General features: G+C 47.9%; 1 protein-coding gene across 2 annotated transcripts in view; it reads right to left on the bottom strand.

Annotated features, from left to right (window-relative positions):
• CRAMP1 (cramped chromatin regulator homolog 1) overlaps positions 1-22,759 on the bottom strand; it is a 1,760,184-nt gene that overhangs the window by 1,415,646 nt on the left and 321,779 nt on the right. For both annotated transcript variants that reach the window (XM_069646975.1, XM_069646973.1), the window contains exon 5: positions 7,146-7,229. In XM_069646975.1, coding sequence (XP_069503076.1) covers positions 7,146-7,229 — 84 coding nt within the window. The remainder of the gene's footprint in view (positions 1-7,145; positions 7,230-22,759) is intronic.

Genomic DNA, 22,759 nt, shown 5'->3' with positions numbered 1-22,759 from the left:
CCGATGAATGACTGTTTTTGACAGGTGTTTGACCATGTATGATGTTCACTTTATTGAAGGAGACTCAGCGGGATCCTCCCCGTAGTCTGGCTTTTACTAGTGGATGGTTCTCTACTTGAAGAAGCTTTCCGCATCAAAGGTGAGGCTCCTGCTGATTGGGCAGTTGACCTTGTTAGCGATCAAGTTGTGGAAGACTTCCCCTCACTGATGGCCTTGGTATCAATTACTGCCTCACTGATCAAGTAGTAACAATGGCTATTGCTGAAGGTGGACGTTTGAAACAGACTGCTCAATTTATTTTAAAATTTGTTTATTGGCATTTTTAATAATAGCGGTTACATATCTTCCACATTGTGCCTTAGTCATGCTCAAATGCAATACATTTTACTTTTAACTTTAACAAACAACAACTGTCTCCTTGATCTTTTCGCATGTTTCAGCGTCCCTCGTACCAGGGGGGAGGGGAGAATGGAAAAGGTCCATCAGGTTGCTCTTGGGGTGTGGGGGGATGCTTCCCCAGGGCTCAGTGTCTCTTTTGGGTCCCATTGGGTTTCCTTGCCTGACTTGCAGGTATGTTCGTTTCTGGGCATTGGCTCAGGGTGGTTCGTCCTCAGTGGGGAGAAGCATGTTCCTAGGGAGTTCTCTCCATGCCTCGAGGGCTCTGCTTGACTCGTCTGTAGATCTGGCAACACTTTCCTCCCAGGCCTTAGTCTCGGCCAGCAACCATCGTTCTGCCTTTCCTTGCCATGCTTTATATTGTGGTCCAGCTGTTTTTTTCCAGGACATGGCTATAGTTCGTTTGGCCAATATGCACGCTATGTCCATAAGTCTGACTGTTGGGAACCTATCCCAGATTAGCCAAGTTAAAGCACACAAACACTCCTCGGGCGACCATTTGTATTTGGTCATGCCTGTTTTCTCGCATGTCTTTTTCACTTTTTCCCACAGTGTCTTCGTTTTGGGGCATACCCACATCATATGGATTAGATCTGCTTCTTCCCTCGTGCACCAGGTACAGTTTGACTGCGTTTGTCTGCTAAATTTGGCTATCCGTTTCGCGGTTAAGTAAGTTCGATGCAGTACATTCAACTGTATTTGCCGAAATCGGTGGTTTCTTGACACCTCTTTGGGAAATATGAGCGCTCTGTTCCACTCCCCCTCTGTCAATTCTCTGCCTATATCTATTTCCCATTTGCTTTTCATCTCCGTGCTTCGGGGGTTAGGTATATCACTCAAGTGACTGTATATTTGGGATATTGGTCTGCATCCCTCTCCCATGTTGTATAGCAAGGTCAATAGTGGTTCAGTGTCCAGTTCTTCCGGCCAGGTTTCCCATTTGCTTCGTGCCATGGCACGGACCTTCTGGTACCAGAGGAACTGTCCCGGGGGAATGCCTTCTTTGTCCTCTAGTGTGGCAAATTCTCTGAAGGTGTCTTCCTCGTATAGGTCTCCCCAGGTGTACACCCCCTCCCTTTCCCATGATCTGATTTGGTTCAGGTCGGTAGCCGTTCGTTGTGTATAGATCTGCAAGCAGTGGGATTTCTGGTGCGTAAGCCTTCTGCATTTGGGTGAGTGTTCTCGCTCTGCGCCATATGTCCCTCCCCAGGGTAACTATGTGGGGTGTTCTTCCCAGCAGCTTGGAGGGTACCCAGACCAGTTCTTTCAGGTGGAGCGGGAGACTCATGGTCTGTAGCAGGGGATTTTCATCGGTAGGTTCGTCAGAAAACCATTTGGATACAAAGCTAAGTTGGGCTGCTAAGTAATATTTTTCTAAATTAGGAAGCTGAATGCCGCCCTGTGCGTATGGCAGGGTTAGCGTTGACAGCGCTATTTTGTGCCTGTTTTCTCCCCATATGAACTCCTTTATTAGTGACTCCAGCAGTCGGAAAAAGTGTTTTTTGATATAATAGTGTACGTTTTGGAACCCATATAGGAATCGCGGTAATACAATCATTTTAACTATTGAGGCCCTCCCCATCATTGACAGGGGGAGTCGTGACCAAAAGCTCATGGACCTGCGCAGGGCCGGGAGTGCTGCCTTTGTGTTGTGTTCATGCATTAGTGTGGGGGTGTGCATTATCTGGATGCCTAGGTATCTGAATGTGGTGGTTTGCCATTTAATCCCTACCATCGGAAGTGCCCCCATGTCTGCACGTTTCAGGGCCGCCAGGGGGAACATGCAGGATTTTGACTTGCTGAATTGGATACCGGATACTTTGGAGTAGTTATCCAAGACTTCTAGCATGGTGGGCATGTTTAGTTGTGGATCTCTAACATATATGAGGACGTCATTTGCGTAAAGCAAGATGATGTGGTCTACCCCTCCTAGCCTTATACCAGCGTCAAAGAACTGTTTTCTAAAATAGATTGCTATAGGTTCCAGCCCCAGTATGTACAGCATTAGGGATAACGGGCAGCCTTGTCTGGTCCCTCTTTGTATGTCCCAAGCTTCTGATACATATTTCCCAGACTTTACTCTAGCTCTTGGTCTGGTGTATAGTATCTGGACCCATCTAATAAACCCGGGTCCAAAGCTGAATCCCTTGAGCACGGCCTCGAGCCACTCCCAATAGATGGAGTCGAACGCCTTTATGGCATCTAGAGACATTAGTGCGTATGAGCTCCCGTCCTTCATTAGTTTGCGCTATGATGTGTTGTAGCCTGCACAGATTCATTGATGTATTTCGGCCTGGTCTGAAGCCGTTCTGGTCTGTGTGTATTATGTCCCCTATTATTCTGGACAGTCGCTTGGCTAGTATTGTGGTTAAGATTTTCGTATCATAGTTTAACATTGCCAATGGGCGGTAGGAATCACATAGATCTGCCGGCTTGTTTGGCTTCAGGATCGGGACCACCAGTGTTTCCCTCATGCTTTCGGGCAGTACTCCCCTCTCGTATGCCTCTTGGTATACTTTATGTAGCAGAGGTGTAAGGGATGGCTCATATGTTTTGTAAAACTGAGGGCAGACCGTCCGTTCCAGGCGCCTTGCTTGTGGCCAGGGACCTGATGGCCTCTGTTATGTCTTCGGGTGTGATTGCAGTGTCTAGTGTCATAGCTTGTTCGTGGGACATCTTATGGAGCCCCATCTCATCCAGGGTGTCAGTGATCTGTCCTGGAGGGACTCGTTCCTCATGTGAATAGAGTTGTGCATAGAAGCGTTTAAAGGTGTCGTTTATGTTCTGCTGCATGTGATGTATGTTCCCATCCTCATCTCGCAGTGAGGTGGTAGGGTGCCTGGGGTGTTCCCTTCGGCATAACCATGCCAACAGCCTGCCCGGTCTGTCCGCCTCAGTGTGTGTTCTATTCGTTTTGGCCGTGTAGTCGAGCTTTTCTAGTCTATTCCACACCATATCATTTTCCTCCCTGAGTTTCCGAAGTTCCATTTCCCTATCACGAGCCCCTGTGGGCGCTGCTTCTAATTTTTCTATCTCCTTCTCCAGCTGATCTAGGTCCCTCCTGAGCTGTCTCGATTCCTCCTGCCTTCGCAATGATTTCCCCCCTTATCACTGTTTTCAGGGCATCCCACACCGTGCTGCTATGCTCTACGCTTGACACATTAATTTCTATGTAGCTGTCTATGGAGTCTTGTAATTCCTCCCTAAAATCTGAGACTTTGAGAGCTTCCGCCGGCATTTTCCACATGGGAATCGGGGGTCTAGGGCCATTGTGGTTCCACATTACCAAAAGTGGGGACTGATCAGATATGGTTCTTCCCAAATATTGCGCTCCTTCCAATTGGGGCAAATGTTCCCTGCCTATGAGGATGTGGTCCAATCTCGTGTATAGCTTATGTGGGGACGAGTAGTATGAATATCCTCTTAGTGTTGGGATGTGCTTCCCGCCATGCGTCTGCCAGGTCCAACCTATCTATCATTGCGGTCAGTGCCATTGTCGCTGCTGATGGGCCCTTCGGGTGGGGAATGGATCGGTCTAGTGCCGGATCACATACACAGTTAAGGTCGCCCCCCATTTGCGCAGGTTATCTCTATGTTGCACAATGTTGGGATATAGAGAGTCCAGGTGGGCCGGTATATTGTTGTTAGGGAAATAGGAATTCATTATGCATATTTCTGTCTGCTCTATGTGCCCCCTTATCATTACAAACCTTCCCTCCGGGTCTACTTCAGATTTAGTCAGGCGAAAGGGGAGCTGTGGGTGTATCCAGGTGTACACTCCTCTGGCATATTTGGAGTATGTTGTGCCAAATCCCTGCCCTCCCCAGTGTGTTTGGAGTTTGGCCAGTGAGTCTGCCGTGCAGTGGGTCTCCTGTAATAGCGCTATCATCACCCCTTTTCTATGCAAGTAAGTCTTGATTCTGTTTCTGCGGATATATGTCCCCAGACCTCGCACATTCCATGTCAAGATTTTAATTGCCGTTGAGGTCATGGTGGTTTAAAGCGGGTATGGTGGTCGTTCTGTTCTCCCCCTCTTTGTGTCCATGAGCCTGGTACTGGTGTTGATGATTCGTTCCCCGTATGGGTCGGGGTGTGGGTTACCCCCTCCCTCAGCTCGTCCCCTACTCTCCCCCTTTCCTCTTTCGGAGACTTACCAACAGTAGTAACGCCCATTCTTTTGAATGGAAACTACAAACAGTGCAACTTTAAAAACTGCCCCCAGCAGTTGCTTCCAACTTGCAACGCTCAGGGGTTCCCAAGCCTTCCAGGCCACTTCTAGCCTTCCGGATCAGGATGCGTGTAGGTAGATTGCCCACACTGTTTCCGTAGGGGTGGGTTGCTTCTTCGTGCTCGTGTGATCCTTCGAGCTCTCGTCCGATCCAGCTTTCGTCTCTGTAGAATTCTCATCTTGGAAACTCTGTAGTTTCATTGTCAGCTTTGGTGGCCTCGCTTGGGGTGGTCTCCCTATTTTTCTTGTTACGGCGGGTAGGTCGTCATCCCATTTCTGTTCTCGGTGTGTCATCTTTGCCATCAGCCAGGTTGTTATGTTCCAGCCACAAATTTGCTGTGGCAGGACTCTCCAGGAATATCGTTCTGCCTTTGTGTATGACCTTGAGGCGGGACGGGTATAGCAGCATGTATTTTATGTTGAGTTTCCGTAATTGTGCTTTTATTGGAATGAAGGAGTTCCTTGATCGTTGCACAGTGGGTGTATAGTCCGGATATATGACTATTGTCGAGTCCTTCCGTTTGATTTCTCCTCCTTCTCTCGAATATCGCAGTATGGTTTCACGATCACGGAAATTCAGGATTTTGGCTATAACTGGCCGTGGATGTGAGCCTGGCGGTGGGCATTTCTGAAAGGATCTGTGGGCTCTCTCCACAGAGAACCCCTGGGAAAGATTCCCTGGGCCTATCTCTTGTAGTAGCAGTGTCTCTATGAACTTGGTCAGGTCTGGGCCCTCCAAGTCCTCAGGAACTCCTAATATGCGATTATTATTTCGGCGGGCTTGGCCCTCGGGATCTTCTGAGCGCGCCTCCAGCCTCGCCACCTTTTGCTCAAGTTCTTGTACTTTTGTTTTCAATTCCTGGGTACCCTCCACAGTTTCCTGTAGTGCATTTTCTGCCGTTGTGACCCTTTCAGTGAGCTTGCGAGCATCCTGGCGCATAAGTTGTATATCCGATTTCACCTCCTCTATCTTCCCCTCCACCGATGTGCGGAGGGCCGATATTGCCTGTAAGACCTGCGCGTGTTTAAGATCCTCTTCCTGTTGTGGGGGTTCCCCCGAGGTTTCCTGGGCCTGTTGTGGTGGTCTCTGGGGTTTGGCCGTCGTGAAAGAGTCCATCGTGACCAGTTTCAGTTTTCCCTTGGGGGGGTGACATCTCTCTCCCCGGGGCCCTTCGGTGGCCTGTTCCAGGTCTTGATCCACAGGTTTCGTGGCCCTTATTTACTGCCATTAGTTAGTGCTGTAGATCTGGTGTTGCTCGGTGGGGTCCCTGGGCCGGGTTCCCTTTCTGGCCAGTGACCAGCTTCTTAGGTTGTAATACGGGCTTCTCTGCCTCACTTTCTTGCCCGTTGAATTGTGCTGATAGGGTGTGTTTCAAGCTGGTCTTCGAGTTGGTGTTGGGCGGGCCCAGTCTCTCGCAGTGCCCCAACTACTGGTGCCTTGTGTTTACTTGAGGCTTGTTCCAGTGAAGGGTATCGCTATGATCGTTTGTCATGCATTAACAGTTGCCCCTTGGTTGTCCTGTTGCTGCCGTAGCGACCAATGTGTGTTTGGGGGGGCACCGGGCTTCAGGTGGGCTGACGGTCTTCAGCCTCTTTCAGTGCAGTCCATCAGGGGGTCCCCAGGCCGCTCCTGTGCCTTTGTTGTTGTGCGGCCCGGGCGCCTCCCCACCGCCCAGGGGGCAAGATAAGGCAGGTCTTCCTTGCACTCCCAGGTGCTGGGAGGTCGTGTGAGGCGAGTTTGAGTGGACCCGTGGAGGAGGGATGTGCTCCGCGTTATATATGGGGGCTCGCCGCCTTTTGTTGTGCCCCCCGTGATTCCGCTCGGCCGTTCACCTACCCGGTCTCACCCGCCTGCAGTCGGGTCAGCGCCGTGGGCCCAGCTCCTCTTCTCCTGTTCCTCCGTCCCCAGCGGACTGATCTCCTTCCAGGCCGCGCCCGTGCACCAGTCTCTCCTCAGGCCGCCGCGGTCCCCAGCTGTGGTTTTCCACTCGCTAGCATCCGCCCGCCTGGGCCGGGATGCGGTCGGTGGAGCAGGCGGCTGGCTCGTCCGCAGCGGCGCCCCGAGCTGCGCTAATCCGTAGGATGGCCCGGAGGGCCGAGGTTGATTTAGTTCCGCTCCGCGTTGGGCGCCGCCATCTTGGATTCCTAGGGGCTCGGCTTCGGGCTTCTCGTTCTCTAGCTTCTGTTCTCCGATTCTGCCCAGGATTGCTGTCGAGTGCCGGGAATCGGTTCCCCTGCAATATTCTGTTTTTGCCTCGCGTTGCAGGCTTAGAATCAGCGATAGTTATTCATTTAACTTAGGATCACGAACGGAGCTCTGTGGATGCCTGTCCTCACGGCATGCGTGCTGGCCACGCCCCCCCCCCTGAACCAGACTGCTCAAAGCAGTTAAAGACCTGAAAATACATAGAATTTAATTCCTCATGGCACAAAAGACAAGGACTTGCATCAAAAAAAACACAGCATCCAAGTTTAATAACTGTAAAACATGAATGGGACAGAGCAAATTGACAAGACTTACAGCCCCCAATCTTCTTTCGAAGCTCCCCATAGCAGATCAGTCCATAGAGTTCTTGAGAGGATTTCTTTAGATCTTGAGAAAAGACTAAAAAAAAAAAAGTAAAAAAAAGGTTGGAGTTACATTTAAATAAAAAAGGCAATAGTTGAAACATTGAAACAAAGCAGGTTTATAAATGAGATGACACGAGAACATTACACTTTTGTTCCCTTCAGTCATAGAAATGGAAAAGTGTGTGTGTGTGTGTGTGTGTGTGTGTGTGTGTGTGTGTGTGTGTGTGTGTGTGTGTGTGTGTGTGTGTGTGTGTGTGTGTGTGTGTGTGTGTGTGTGTGTGTGTGTGTGTGTGTGTGTGTGTGTGTGTGTGTGTGTGTGTGTGTGTGTGTGTGTGTGTGTGTGTGTGTGTGTGTGTGTGTGTGTGTGTGTGTGTGTGTGTGTGTGTGTGTGTGTGTGTGTGTGTGTGTGTGTGTGTGTGTGTGTGTGTGTGTGTGTGTGTGTGTGTGTGTGTGTGTGTGTGTAGAGTTCCTAAGCAAACAAGCTATATTCAAGAAGTCTATATTCAGACCACGAATGGTGTGCACCTTCTAGTGCAAATCTGATGCCTCGCCTCAAATCTCTCAAAATGTCCCAAATCACCCATGAGAAGGACAACTGTGTCAGAACCTTCATCTGATGTCCCCAGCCTCTAATGATCCAAAAAGAAGCTACCCATGTGCCTGCAAAACCCCTAAGGTGTCAACCTGAACACTCTGATGTGCCAATTGGACATTGTAGTGGAAGGAAGCCAGGACCCAACGAGCAGAGAAAGGACAAACTTTGTTACTGGATTGCACTGCCGAAGAGAAAATAGTGCTGCAGGGGTGTTTAGTGGAGCCCACTAACCAAGGATGTAGAAGGAAACAGAAATGGGTTGTTATGCCTACACACTCATGGGTTAGCCCAATCCTGCCCTCCAATCACACACAGGCAATCACAGAAATGTTTTGACAACCAGCCAATCAGGTTGGCTTCAGAAACCACGAAACGCTCAGAACAGCCCCCATGAAATGCTGATTTGCATGCCCACGACCAGGGACCAGTTCAAACCACTATAAAGGGTGCACAACGGCCATTTTATGCCCGATTTGTGGTTTCCCTAAACAATGGAGTGACCCCTAAAACAAAATGGCTGCAAGCAGGACTAACACATTAGTACCTAATGGCTACTGTTAAGATGGATTTCCAAAATCTACCCTGGGGTGGATTTTAGGGATCTGGGGGCAACCTATTATGGCAAACAGGACACCACCAGGGAGCGAAGAAGACGGATTGCAACAGAGGCACCACGATCAGGCGGCAACACGCGATCTCCAATGGATGAACAAAGGAGCATGAAGGGGGAAAAGCAAAAGGTTTAGAGGTCCCTAAAAAGCGACTTCAGTACTCCCAAAAAGAGAGTCCTGCCACAACAGATGCCAACTCCGATCTTCTGCATATATTCATCCCTGTTCTTTATGTCACTCTTTTGCTATGCTCCTTCCTATGATTCTAACCGCAACCACCTCACTCCACCTGATGTATCACTTCCTCACTGTTGCCTACCTCACTCCTTCCTTACTCACTCAGGCTCTTTATTAGGAGGTGGATCCAAGTATTTTAGCTGTGTTAGTTTGTGGATCTCCAGCACCTTCCAATGCTGAAGGGAAGGGAAGCAGAAGCCTTGATCAAGGGTGGCTGACATTTTGCGATTCCAACCACTAATGACGGACTCCCAGTGCTACCACGCAGATCCACAATCTGTGTTCACCCCAAGGATTACTCCGCTGCAGATACAAGCTACTCGAATATTGACTTCTTGGTGCCCGGTTATTCATGCATGTTATGGATGTGTCAGGAATACAATTTATGGAGAGTGTCACAGATGGCCTCAAGAACACAGCAACTTGCGACAACAGTTCAAGAATTTAAATTTATTTGCAGTATAACGGGAATGGTATGAGGTGTCACTCTCCGTCTCATTCCATAACACAGGCATCTCTCAAACACGGGATTGTCGTTAGAAATTGGTAAACCCTGCTGTCTAAGAATCAGTATAGATAAGGGATTTCCTTTAGGCTATCACCCTTATCTGCCCAAGTTTACCTGTGTTAACAATCTAGGTGGTTCCTCCTTTAAGTTCCCCAATGAGATGTAACCAAACAGTTTGTGCATTCCAGACACTCAGGCCCCACTTGTTCTCATCTTTCCTGTTGGGAAAGGTGAAAAAGAGAAATTCTTTCCTGCCATTGACTGCAATGGGACACCCTCCTTTTTGCTTCAGATTTACTTCCCTTGCATTTTGCTCATTGTTAAGGGTAAGATGGTTTACAGTGAAATTTTTGAATGTCACAATTTCGAATGCATTTTCCCCTCCCAACCCCCCTTTTTTTTATTGCCCCTTTTTATATTTACTAAACCCCCCCAAAAAAAATAAATATATATATACAAAAATGCCTTCAAAATTGTTCATTCGAATTTAAACTGGATACCGGGTAAAATAACTAAACCCCAAGAAGGTCCGTACCGAGTGACTTTGGGCCTCATTACAAGTTGGGTGGTAAAAGGAGGAATAACTGAGGAGGTGCAGCTGGTAGTGGGACTTTAGAGTGGTCTGTGATGTCAGGAGAGAAGGAGAAACTGGAGTCGGAGATGACACCACGTTTTTTGCCTCACAGGAAGGCCCAGGTCAAGAGCCCAAGGAGAGCGGCCAGAGTGAACGAGGGAAAGCAGGGGCAGTGGCCCAATGAGAAGGATCTCGGTCTCAATGGCATTAAGGCAGTGATCGTTGTAAGCACACCATTCCTGAATCGTGGATAGACAGTCAGGAATGAGCGAGAGAGGAAGGAGGCAGGGGCAGCCCGAAGGAGAGCAGAGTGTCATCTGCATAACACTGAAAGTTAGGAGAATGTAGAGATGAGGTGGGCTAGATGTGGCAAGTAAAGGTTGAAGAGCCAGGGTGAGAGGTTAGAGCCCTGGGGAACATCACATGTGGAGAGAGAGGTGGTGGAGAGAAAGGACCGCAGTTGGACCTAGGAGGGTAAATCGGAGAGGAAGGAGGTCAAATAGACTACGGCCTGATCCGTGATGCCCAGGTTGTCATGCAGGAGATTGATCAGGATGGCGTGATTGACCATGTTGAAAACAGAGGATAGATCAAGGGGGATGAGAACAGAATGAAGACTACAGTCAAGATTAGAGAGCAAGTCTTCACAGGTGTATAGGATGGCAGTTTTGTGCTTTTGGCTGCTATAAAGCCAAACTGATGGGCATGGAGACAGCCAACAGATTCAGTATGGAGAGTAAGCTGGGAGATGGCTAGCTTTTCCAGGAGTTTGCCCAGGAAAGGAGTGATAGAAAAATCGGGTGGTAGTTTGCTGGAGAGGAAGAATCAACAGAAGGCTTCTTAAGGAGGGGGTGTACATAGGGGTGCTTTAGGGCATAGGGGAAGTTCCAGTGGCAAAAGAGTGATTGCATAAATCGGCCAGGGCTGGAGCAAGGGTGTCGATGTGGTCCTTGATGTTTCTGGAGTAGAAAGGAAGCATCTGCTGGGACAACGCTTTCATAGATCGGACTTGTCTAGAAACATTGTCAGAAGTGAAAACAGGGAAAGAGGAGGAAAGTGGAGGAAGGGGCGGTCGGAGAGGGGACAAGTGAGCTAGAGGGAGAAAGAGGACAGGATGTCCTGAATTTTAGTGGTGAAGTGAGAAGCCAGTGCCGTGCAAAGGGCCTGGTAGGTGTAGGGAAGGCACAGTATCACAAGTATGACAATGACACAATGGATACAATTTGTAATACCTTTATTGAAAATGTTGGTGTTGGAGAAACTCCTATTCTGCCATATAACTAAAATGGGAGTAGTCTCGACCATCAAAAGATAAACAAAACAGTCGTGGTGTAGTCCGTCAAACCAAAATGGTATATGCTGATTCCAAGATGGCCGCCAGCACTGGGTAGACGTGCTGACGGCGCTCTCCGCCCCCGACTGGTGTGAGGTGCCCACCACCCCGCTAGTGGTCCCCCAAAATACAAAAAAGGGGGTGAAAGGACCCCCGCGTGTTGGAAGAAGGGCGTGGAGAGCAGCAGTGGGAGCGGGGCAGCCCGTGACGGCCTGTGGTGGACATCGGCGGCAGAGGCTTCTGGAAAGGAGACGTGACCTGGCGAGCCGCTGGTGTCTGGCGTGGAGGAGGAGACGCCCGGGGAGACAGCGGCTGGAGAGCAGGCGGTGCTGCGCGGCGCCTGGATTTCCCCCCCCACCCCTGAGGATCCTGAGGAGGAGACAGAGCCCCGTGTGGGGACGCGCTGCAGGGGGCTGCCGGGTGCCGTGGAGAAGGAGTTCTCCAGTGAAGAGCCGTGCGTCTGGTAGTCCCGCGGTGCTCCCGGCGGGAGACACAGAGCTGTGGGGAGAAAACCGGCGAGGCCAAGCTGCGAAGGAGATCTGCATTGCAGCGGGACCCACGAGCAACAGCAAATCCCTTAAGGAGGAAGAGACTTACAACGTTGGGATCGGCATACCCGCGGTGGTGAGAGGAGGCCGCGGGGCCAGCGAGAGAGGAGAGCCCGGACGCGGCCCCGGGGGGAGAGTCATCGCCGTCCGCCCCCCCCCCCCCGACCCTCTGGGGAACGGCGAATCTGGTGGCGGCGCGAAGAGAGCCTGGTGAGTGAAGGCAGGAGGGCCCCATACGCCTGGCGGCATGGGGCTTGTGCTTTCGCAGCAGCGGGGGTCTGGGTAGCATTAATCCACCCCCATCACAATAGGAAAAGGAAGTGAGCCCCAATTTACCGGGAGGTAAGGCAGAAACTCCCTCAAGACAGCAGTGAAACTGGGACGTACCCACCACAGTACAGGAGGACCCCCTCTGGTGCACGTGGGGAGGTGGTGGAACTCCCGGTGGAGTGGCATTGGGGCGAAAGGACTTGTACAGGTGGGGTCCGCCTAGTGAATTAAACAGGGTTGCGTCCAGCAGTGCAAGTTCACCCCGCACATTGAGGACGGTGAGCAATACCGCCACATCACTTGGCTGCTGAGAACCCACTTTTGGCGCACGCTACGAGTACTCGCTGAATCTAGCGGGGAGGCACAGGAGGTCCAGGCAGAGAGGATATCCAGGCAATCCAACCTTATAGTACGACAAAGGAGCAGGTGAAAGAGGAACACCGTGAGAAGGCTGATATAGGGGAACACTGCATTGATAAGGCCCTGGCCTTTAAGACACAAAGAAGGAATAGCGGGATGTGATTGGTCTACGGAACCATCCGGTGGAGGACTGTAGTGGCATAAAGGACAAGGGAGGCAAGGACTAGGACCACGAAATCCAAAGAAAAAGGGGGGGGGGAAATAAGTCCAGGCCCCAGGAGATACCCCAGGCAACCTCCACGCAATGTGGCCCTTGTATAACTCAAAGGATGGGGCCGGGAGCACTCGAGATAAAGCTGGAGGAGATAACGCCCAGGGGAATCTGGAGGACCCAGCTTTAATGTCTAGGCAGGAATTCCTGTGGGAGCTGCACACACTACAAGCTAACCTGGCAAAGACCTTTCAGGAGCAATTCCAACTTATGCGAGCCGACCTAAATGAAGCCTTAGGAGAGATTAGACATGAGATGCGGCAATCGGGGGAGAGGACAGATACCTTGGAAAAAGGCCTCCAGGAAGTTGACAAAGACACCACTGCTAATAGTGAAGCCAGAGAGAGGCTGGACATAGCAACACGGAACCTCGAGATTCAGATGGAGGACATCGAGAATAGATCCCAAAGGATCAATATAAGGGTGAAGATGTTGCCGGAATCGGTACTGGATAAAGACTTGAAAGCGGTAACCCAAGGAATTTTCGCCGATATTCTGGATGAAGGGAGCTCTGAGGCGATTGAACTTGATCGAGTGCATAGAACAGGGCGGCTGACCAAAGGACAGACAGCAAGGCCTAGAGATTTGTTGGCTGCATTTACCAGATACGCCCAGAAGGAAGCAGTCCTCTGAGCTGCAAGGCATCGGGAACCCATTATGTTTAAAGGTCAGCAGATTGCGCTATTCCAAGATTTAGAGAGCAGCAAGCTCACGAAAAGGAGACAAATGAGCCCGGTGCTGAAGGAATTAAATGAAAAAGCCATACGATCCAAATGGACCTTTCCGTTTGGCCTGCTCTTTGAGTGGGAGGGGAGCCAGAGGCGAATCACCTCTGTACAGGAAGGAGCAGCCCTGCTTCTACTGGCTTTGGATGAGGCTCCCACAGGCTCGGGCCCACAAGGCACAAGCAGTTGACCTAGACCGAGACCCTGGGAATGGATGACGGTTGGGGAGAAAAGAAGAAGAGGATTAAAAGAAGGAGGTTCGCAGCGAAAAGAGAAAACCAGAGAGGAGACAAACAAGACACTATCAGACCCCTGAAGTGCAACAGTGGTAAAAGGGGTGGTGGGCCTCTAAAAGGAGGAATGAAGCATTGTGGTCCTAGGAGGAGCAACCATTTTTGGAACGGAAAGGGCGGAAATGCCCAAGTTAGGAGTGGAGAGTAAGCGGGAAGGTAATGTCCTTCCGGAAGGGGAGGGGTGGGGAGGGGTGGGGAGGGGAGGGAAGGGCAATGGGAGAGGGGTAACGAGAAAGTTAGAGAGAAGAGTGGAAGGGTAGCAGCGCGAGACTGGGAACAATGCTTAGGAGGTGACCTTTCAAGTGGTTAACGCATAATGTGAGAGGGCTGAACACCCGTCTCAAGAGCAAAACATTGGAGCACTTCACAAGGAAAGAAGGGCCAGATATTATGGGGCTCCAGGAAACGCATCAGGTGCACAAGGATCAGGGAAGATAGAAGCTGCGTGGGTTCAACCAGATTCTTCATGCGTCAGGCCGAAGTAAAATCAAGAGGAGTGGCACTGGCTATCAAGAATACGGTTGATTTCAGAGTTATCACTGTAACAAGGGACAAAGAGGGGAGATTCATTGGGTCAGGGGGAAGTACCAGGATATCCCCTATATAATTGCGGTGGTGTATGCCCCCAACTCCAATCAGGAGCAGTATTTACAGTGGTTTCTTAAGATTTTGGAAGAACAAGCCTGGGGTCAGATTGTTCTGATGGGAGACCTCAACTTAGCCTGGGATAGGGAGCGGGATAGGGCCGGCGGGCAAGTAGGTGGGGTGGGTGCAGTGATGGTGGAGTTGAAGGATAGGATCGGTAGGATGGGGTTCAGAGATGTGTGGAGGGAATTGAAGGGAGAGGAGGAAGGCAACATTTTTTTATCAGGGGTTCATGGCTCACAATCTAGAATCGATTATATTTGGGTCTCAATGGGTTTGGTAGGCGGCATTCGGGAGGTGAACACAGGACCGATGGGGATAGCGGACCATAGAACGGTGTCAATTACTCTGGAATTGGGCCGAAGGGTGACAGGGGTTTGGGGACGGAAATTCCCAGAGTCTATTTTAAGAGACCCGGAGGAGGTTTGAAGAAAAGATCAAGGTCTTTTTTGCCATCAATAGGAAGGCGGACACAAGAGAGGATGTAAGGTGGGACGCTTTCAAGGCTACTCTCGGGGGGAACTAATAGCGGCAGCCGCTCATCGAGCAAAGCAATTGAAGGCACTGGAATCACAACTAGAAACCGAAGTAGAAGCGGCTAGGCAGAAGGCAGGCACGACCCTGACCCGGTTAACTATGAGGGAATATAGGAAAGCGTTGGGGCAGTTAGAACTTCTGCGCACTAAAAAGGCACACTACTCGCTGTGAGGCAGAAATATTATGCTAAGGCAAATAAGGCGGACGCGCTGTTAGCACGTTTACTTGGGGGAATAAGCGCGAGAAATGCAATTACAGCGCTGAAACTGGGCTCAGGGGAGAGGGTCACACGGCAGGAAGCACTGGCGGGGTATTTTGATTCACTTTATGCCTCTCAGAACCCTCAAAGCATCTTGCAGGACAAATTCCTTGAAAAAGTACAGTTGCGGGTAATTGGGAGGGAAACACGGGAGGACCTCAACCAAGAAATTACCAAAGAGGAGGCTTGGAGGGTGATCAGGGATCTTCCAGCAAATAAGGCCCCGGGCCCGGACGGCTATACTGCAGAGTTTTATGAATTCTTTATCAAGCAGTTGGCCCCGCAATTGACAACGTTAATACATTTCGGTAAACAGGTAGAATTGCCCCATCCATGGAGGAAGAGAAGGTAACTCTTATTCTCAAACCTCAAAGATCCAGAGGAAAGAACACCTTATCGACCTATCGCTTTAATTAATATCGACGCCAAGATATTTACAAAGATCCTAGCAAACAGGCTTGATGCCCATCTCCTAAAATTGATACACCCTGATCAGGCGGGCTTCGTCAGAGGCAGGCAAACTGCGGACATCAGACGGGCGGCCCACTTAGTTGAAAAGGTGCAGAGAACTAACACTCCCGCGGTCGTGGTGGCACTAGATGCGGAAAAGGCATTTGATCGCGGGGAGTGGTCCTTTCTGTTCCGGGTTATGGAAAAGATGGGTTTCGGGGGGGACTTCATGACGATGGTCCGAGCTAATTACCAGGCCCCTTCCATTAGAATAATGGAACAGCATCAAGGCTAGTAAGATTACAGAGAGGCACAAAGCAAGGCTGCCTGTTATCCCCAATACTTTACGCGATCAACCTGGAACCCCTCTTGCAAGCAATAAGGGAGGCAGAGGAGATACGGGACATTCCCTTCGGGGTAGAGCAGCAGAAGGTTGCAGCGTTTGCTGATGACATGTTGCTCATCTTGATTGCACCGGGTGAATCGATCCAGGCCAGCACGACCCTGCTGGCGGAGTTTGGGGAGATCTCGGGGTTCAAGGTTAATGCCAACAAGTCAGAGATCCTGAGCCTAACGCTAAGAGCAGGGGAACGAGAGTGAAGGAGAGTACCCCCTTTTTATGGAGCCCGGGAGGGGTCAGATTTTTGGGGGTTAGGATCAATCCTACCTTAGCAGGATGGTATTCGGCAAATTACCCCCCCACTCCTACAAGCAATTCGGAGGGACTTCCAAAGGTGGAGAGGCCTTAGGGTGACATGGTTGGGGCGGATCACCACGGTTAAGATGGTTACTGCCAACACCTGTAGTCTTAAATCTTTTGCAGTGGTCCCTAAGGGAACTGCACAGGTCTCTGCCTAACACAACGCAAGACCACTTTGATTCAAAGTTCACATTAACTCTTGCTTAATTCACTTTCGCTTTACAGCTTCAAACAATGTACCTTTCACTGAGACTTTCGAAAGGCTACTTCCCTTTGCCGGACCACTCCTTTACTTAGTATCGCTGATCTCACAGCTGTCTTTTACTTCAAAGTTAATTCACAGGTCCGCCTTTCTTCGCATCTCAATCACACGCATGCACCGTTTATTGTGATATGATGTTGCTATTTCATTCACAGACCCACATCGGTCCCTAAGGTTGCTTGCCAAATCAGCTTCAGAAAAATCCTACAAAATAGGATGGGGTAGAAGAACAAAAAAGGGGGAATACCGTGTCTCACAACATCACCTGTCCCACCCATACCCCCCAAAGGCCCCTCATGCAGGTGATCCCTCCAGTACTGCTCCACCCCCAGAAACTGGATCCAAAGGCGATGGCCGTGCACTGGCCATCTGAGAGAGAGATCCCAGGGGACTAGCAGGTGAGACACCTTTTGGTTTCACAGAGGGAACAGGAGTGGTGGAGACGGCAGCAGGATTTGCCAGCTCCTTGTAGATTTGGAAGAGTTCAGCCGAATTATTAGAGGCCCCAGAGACACGGGCTTGGTTGTAGGCTGTTTTTGGACCCGACAGTCTGTATTGCCTTTGGAGCAGGCGGCAGGCCTGTTTGTCAGAGGATGCGCACAATGGTTTTTCACACCTGGGACAACCTAGTCTGGGGGGCGGAGGGGGTAAGTAAACATAACTGTTCCTATTACCCCATCTCAATCGGGTAACACTGGGTGCAATGCCCCTTCTCCCCTAAACGCCATCTGTGCTAACATCTGGTCATCAAACCTGGGTCAAGTATTCCACCCCTGGGCTAGCCTTGGGACTCGTGTAGAGGGGAGTACTCACCAAATACCTATTTAACTGTGAAATAGTTGAACAAGTTACTTACCCCTGGTAAAGTTCTTTCGACTGGATGTTCCTCCAATGTATTGTTTATTTTTTATTTATTTGACTTAATTGTATGTACAATTTTTTCAAAATAAAAAAACAGTTCAATCATTCCAAAGCACAAGTTATAGTCCTTGTCCATCTTTGGGAGCCTGCCTTTATAGATCCATTGAATTTCATAGTTAGGCAAATTTGTGTTAAGTCTTTTCAACTGTATGTTCTACTCGGTGGGAGATCTTCCCAATACTCAGTTTTGTGGTCCAAATCAATATTTTTAAAGAAAGACGCCACCGCCAACACACTTCTTGTATCCTCTCCTCTGTTGAAGGCTATCCACCAATTGTCCTCAGTCAACGTGGTGAAGGATTGTATTATTTTCCCTAGGAAAACTGTTCTTGCATGGTGTGTGCCTACGCATTCTAGAAGGAGGTGGCGGCTTGTTTCAACTTTCTCCAAGGATTTGCAGTATCAGCACTTGTTCGTCAGTGAACGTTTTCTTATTAACTGGATGTTGTTCATTTAAGTTGATGCAAACAGAATCTCAAGAATATTCTACATAGGCTTTTATCCAGAAACATTTTCAAGTAACATCTCATGTCATTTAGTTTTTTGAGTAATGTTGAAAACTGTTTAGTCAAACTGTATGTGCTTGCTGTATCTTCGGTCAGGATCCCGTCTGATTCGAAAGGTTTTTTGGATACCTTATCTGGGTTTGATTTAAGTACTTCTTCCAAGACGTCTAGTTCCTCCAGGAGACTGGTGTTTCTGAGCTTCCAGTCTTTCAATGCCTGAATATTTCCAGATGTCATTTCTTTGTTCACCAAATCCAGTGCTTTTGGTTTATCGTCCAGTAATAGTTTACGATACAGCATTAACAATGGTCTCTCCTCGATAGTCTTCAATGACATTGTTCTCTCCTTAAAAGTGGCATTGGTGTGGTTTGTGCCAAGTTGAGGACTTTCCTCCAAAAGAAGCTCTCTAGTTCATTCCAGAGTGTTTCCGGCAGTAGAAACAGTGTCTCAGCTCCATATAAAAATCAATGGGACCACCTTTGATTTGTAGAAGTTAATGATTGCAAGTAGCGAAAATCTTCCATACTTTTTGTCGACTATCCTCGCTTGAGTGGTTAGAGTTTTCACTTTTGTCCATAGTAGATTTTGCATGGATGTTTCCACGAGGCTTGTACACATCATGACCCCTAGATATTTGAGGCATTTACTTTTTCCAGTTTTAGACCTTCTGCAAACCAATTTAGTTTGCTGTGGTTCTTTTTTCCAAGTCCCTCCCAGGACATTACCTTAGTTTTTTGGGCATTCAGCCGTAGATTGTTCAACTTCAAATATAGGACCAAGTTTGATAATTGTCTTTGAAGTCCAACTGGAGTCTAATCGAGCAGGATAATGTCGTCTGCATATAAAAAGGCGCAATATCTTTGCCCCACCAATCGTTGGTGGAAAACTTCTAACATCAGGTTCGTATTCTGCGTAGTCAGCGATGTAAGCATTATATAATGCAGGAGTCAGGGGACAGCCCTGTTTCACTCCCCTGGTGGTGGTTATTTCCTTTGACAATAGGCCTTCTTGTCCAAGCCTTACTTTCATCGAAGTTTCTGGTATACGGTCTGGACCGGGCCCAATATTTGGCCAGGACATTTCATCGCTTCTAGTTTTTCCCACAGCAAGTCTCTGTTGACCTGGTCGAAAGCCTGGACCAGGTCAACAAATGCCATATATACTCGTTGGCCATCCTGCCGGGCCTTGGCTTTAATTGTAGTTATCTTAAGAATGTTGGTCGATGTTCCCGCATTTTTAACAAATCCCGTCGGAAAAGGATCGCCAAGAGTTTGATTTAAGCCAGGCTTGAAATGCTTCCAAGGCGAGCCCGTCGAAGATTTTCCTGATAACATCCATTAATGATATGGGACGATAATGGCACAGGTCCTCTGTTTCCACGTTTGAAAATTGGCACAACTATAGCTTTTCTCCAAGAAGATGGAATGTTTTGTTCCGGGTTACAATTATTGAAGATTTTGCTATTGAGTGGGGCCCATAGGTCCTGGTGTTTCCGGTTACTATTCGAGATCCCATCGGGGCCTGGAGCCCTCGAGTTGTTAAGTCTTTTAATTTTATTTAGGATCTCTTCTTCGTTAGTAGTGATATTCCATGTACAGTTAGTCCCTACTTGTTTATGTGGTGTTATTGTCCCCGTTTTAGGCAGTGGTGCATAAAGGTTCGCGAAGTGAGACATCCAGGTTGCTTCCTCCACGCTGTTTTGTAGTGCGTTGTTACTGGACGTCGTAGTACCCTTAATTAACAACCAAAACTCTTCCCACATAATGTTTTCAACATTAGTTCGGAGTCTGCTTGATATAATGAATGCCTTTCTTGTATAATCCAAGATTTAGATTCCTTTTGAGCATGTTTCCACCTTTCTTGGGTTGATTGAGTTCTTGATACTTATTCTTTTTAGTTTTCGTAGGATTCTACTTCTCGCTACTAATTTCTTGTTATAAGTGTGGAGGTGGTTTTTGACGATCTTGTTAGTCTTTTTAGTAGTCTGCGTGTATATTTTTTTAGCAGCAGGGTGTAGTCTACCATATCCTCTGTATTTTCTGTTCTTTTATCCAGAGTTATTGATAAAGTAGAGTATCTTTCAGCGAGTCACTTGAACGCGTTCTCCGTCAGTTTTAGCCAGGGCCCTTTCCCGTTCACTTCTAGTTCATGATTAAAGTGTTGTTGGGGTTTCTGAGAAGTGGTCCATCTTGTATGCAGAAGATTATGATTGCTGTTTAAGGTTTTTACTATTGAGAAGCTAACGATCAGTCCCAATAGCTCCTTTGACACATATGTATGGTCAATTGTTCCCGTTTGTTCCGCTCTTTGCCATGAAGGTGTCTCCAGGTTGGCTTTTGTTCTCAGCCAATGCAAATTATGTAGGTCTCTTGTCCCAAATAATTTTTCGAGATGCCTTCCTCTTTTCAGGATTGGTGCTGATTTGGGTAGATGTAGTCACTGGTTTCCAATGTCCGTACAAATGGCATTGAAGTCTCCTGTAATTATTCTATAATTATAAGGGTGGCTTGCAGTAGCTTCATCTAGAATGGAATTCATGTTTTCCAGATATTTTTCGTCAAGTGCTTTTTCTGGATTCCAGTACGTGTTGATCAATAATATCTGTTCTTTCTTTTCTGAAGCTGATGTGTCTATGTGTTTCCAAGATATTATGAGGACTTGAAATAAGTCAGGAGAATCAATCTGTTCCATCAACTCCAATCCGCTGCCTGCCCGTATTGCAGTGAGTAAACCGGCAGTAGGACGGCCCACCAGTCCCTTTTTCGTAGGTATGGCATATGTTGAATATCCGTCCATCTCCGGCTTGGATATTAACCAAGTCTCCTGGAGACAGAGAATGTCCCATTAGCCCAGATTGACGTCACTCTTTGCTGTTGGGTGACTAAAGCCTCTAGTGTTCCAAGAGGCCCCATCAATGAAGGTTTTTTCTTGAATAGGTAAAAACACATAGTTTTAGGGCTTGTTCCTCCAGCAAGTTCCTTTTCGTCCCTTGTAGTTGCTAGTTCTGTTTCTTTAAATGAGAAGCCAACGATTTCCAGGTCCGCTTCACTGGTGATTTCCTATGGGTTTCCGGTGATCAGGCAGGCGCCCAGTTTTTATGTTCGTCTACTCTGGGCTCTTTTCTTGGACTATTTACTTGCTTTTGGACCACACCATTATTGTGTTTTTCGCAGAAACATGTTCCGTCTCTTCGATGTCCCTCTGAATCCGTACTTGCCTTGTCTTTAGGGTTATTAGAGTATCTTTGCGGCTGTTGTGTCCAGTGATTTCGCTTGTGAGGTGATTCTTCTCTAGCCAGTTTTTTTGTGCATTTTCTTTGTATATTTCCGTGTTTCTTGACTCCTTTTGTTCTGGATCTTGCCCGTTTCTCCACGGTCTATTGCGGGGTTCTTTCTAGGTTTTTCATGGTCGTTTTTCTCGCTTCGTCCAGATTCTCACTGAAGGTCTGGGATTCTCTCAAATTATATCCCAGAATAGTAACATTTTCTATTTCTTGCAAAAGCATCGCTCTTATGACTTCCGACCTGTTATGTAGGTATGAACAATCTTTTCTCCCTGTGTCACAGGGTTCTACCATCCATAGATCTTGATATTGTATATAGTGTAGTCTCGGTATCTGTTTAAATAGGTCAATGATGGTGTTCCTATTTAAAGTCAGGTTATCTTTTATCCTTTGTGTACGTTCTAGTCGAAATGCACAAGAGCTCTTAATTCTTAGTGATAAAGGTTTTTTTTAGCTCCTTTTTTTGGGGCGGCTGTTCTTGCTCATTCTTCGTTAATCTGCGACATCTAAGTGGGGGATCTCTCGTGGAGTCATTCCTGGTCTTGTTTCTTGGGGTAGTGTTTGGCAAGTTCTCCGTCTGCTCCCTGTTTTTCCCCTGTACTCCTGTATTTGTTAACTCATGTTTATCTAAGTTATTATTTTCTGAAGGGGGTGCATTTCTCTTATCCGACAGCATAGGTCTTTCCTTTAAAGTTTTTGTTTCCTTTTTTTGTTGGATATTTTGAGCCAGACAGTCAGGTGAGAATGTGTTTTCTATAATACAAATCTTCTTCGGTTCCAGCCCCAAGTTAGTTAGGTCTAGTGTCACAGCGTTCCTTTTATAGCTTGGGGCCGAGTTGGCTTCTGTTTCAGATTCGTCAACTGTGTACAGACTCCATTCGCTTATGTCATTTTCTGAATCTATAGCGTTATCTGCTGATTGACTGCAATTATTAATTGTCTTTTTTGCTTTCACAAGGACAGTTGTCTTTGAGGAGATCTTTTCTTTTGGCTTAATCTCGTCTTTGGACCTCTCGGTGCTTGATGAAGTCAGTTGTTTGCTCAAAATGGATTTTTGGTTTTTGAATATGCCAAAGGTAAAGCTGTTTTTATCTTTCATTTCCACGATCTGTCTAGTAGGCACTTTGTCTTTCTGCGATTTGGACTGGTGTTCTTTGTTTCCATCAGCACTTGCGTCTCCTTTTCCAATGTTTCAATGGTTTGTTTTGTTTGTGTAGAAGACCTTGTTGTATGCTCAGGTTCTTTAGTCAGTCCGTAATTGCACTTCCAGGGTGAGGGCTCCAGATTCGCCATCTCTGTTGAGTTCTCTTTTGTTTTTTTAGTGTTTTCTTCTTTTGCTAGGATATAGCCCTCTAAGTATGTTAACTTAGTGTGCATCAGGGCGATCAATGAGGTCTGATCCCGTGTTGTGTCATTTAGTGCCTTGTATAACTTACTAAAGGAAGCTAGAGCGATGGTCACTTTGGATATTAAGTAATTTTTTTTTGTGGTGTTTCTTTCGAAGGCACTGAAGTAGCATCACTACCTCTTCTACTTGCAATCAGTGTACTAAATTGCGGCGGCGTTTTAATTAGAGTTCTGTTTTTTTTCGCAGTAGAGTCTTTTAAATCATCCTTTGTGATCTTTGTATCCGTCTGGGTCTCAAATGACGTCCTTTTTGTTATAGTTGGTTCTGT

Source organism: Ambystoma mexicanum, chromosome 2q (genome assembly GCF_040938575.1).
Source record: "Ambystoma mexicanum isolate Mex_15411 chromosome 2q, UKY_AmexF1_1, whole genome shotgun sequence".
Taxonomy (NCBI): Eukaryota; Metazoa; Chordata; class Amphibia; order Caudata; family Ambystomatidae; genus Ambystoma; species Ambystoma mexicanum.
The sequence above is the reverse complement of the archived record's forward strand: the minus strand, read 5'-3'. Positions and strand labels throughout refer to the sequence as shown.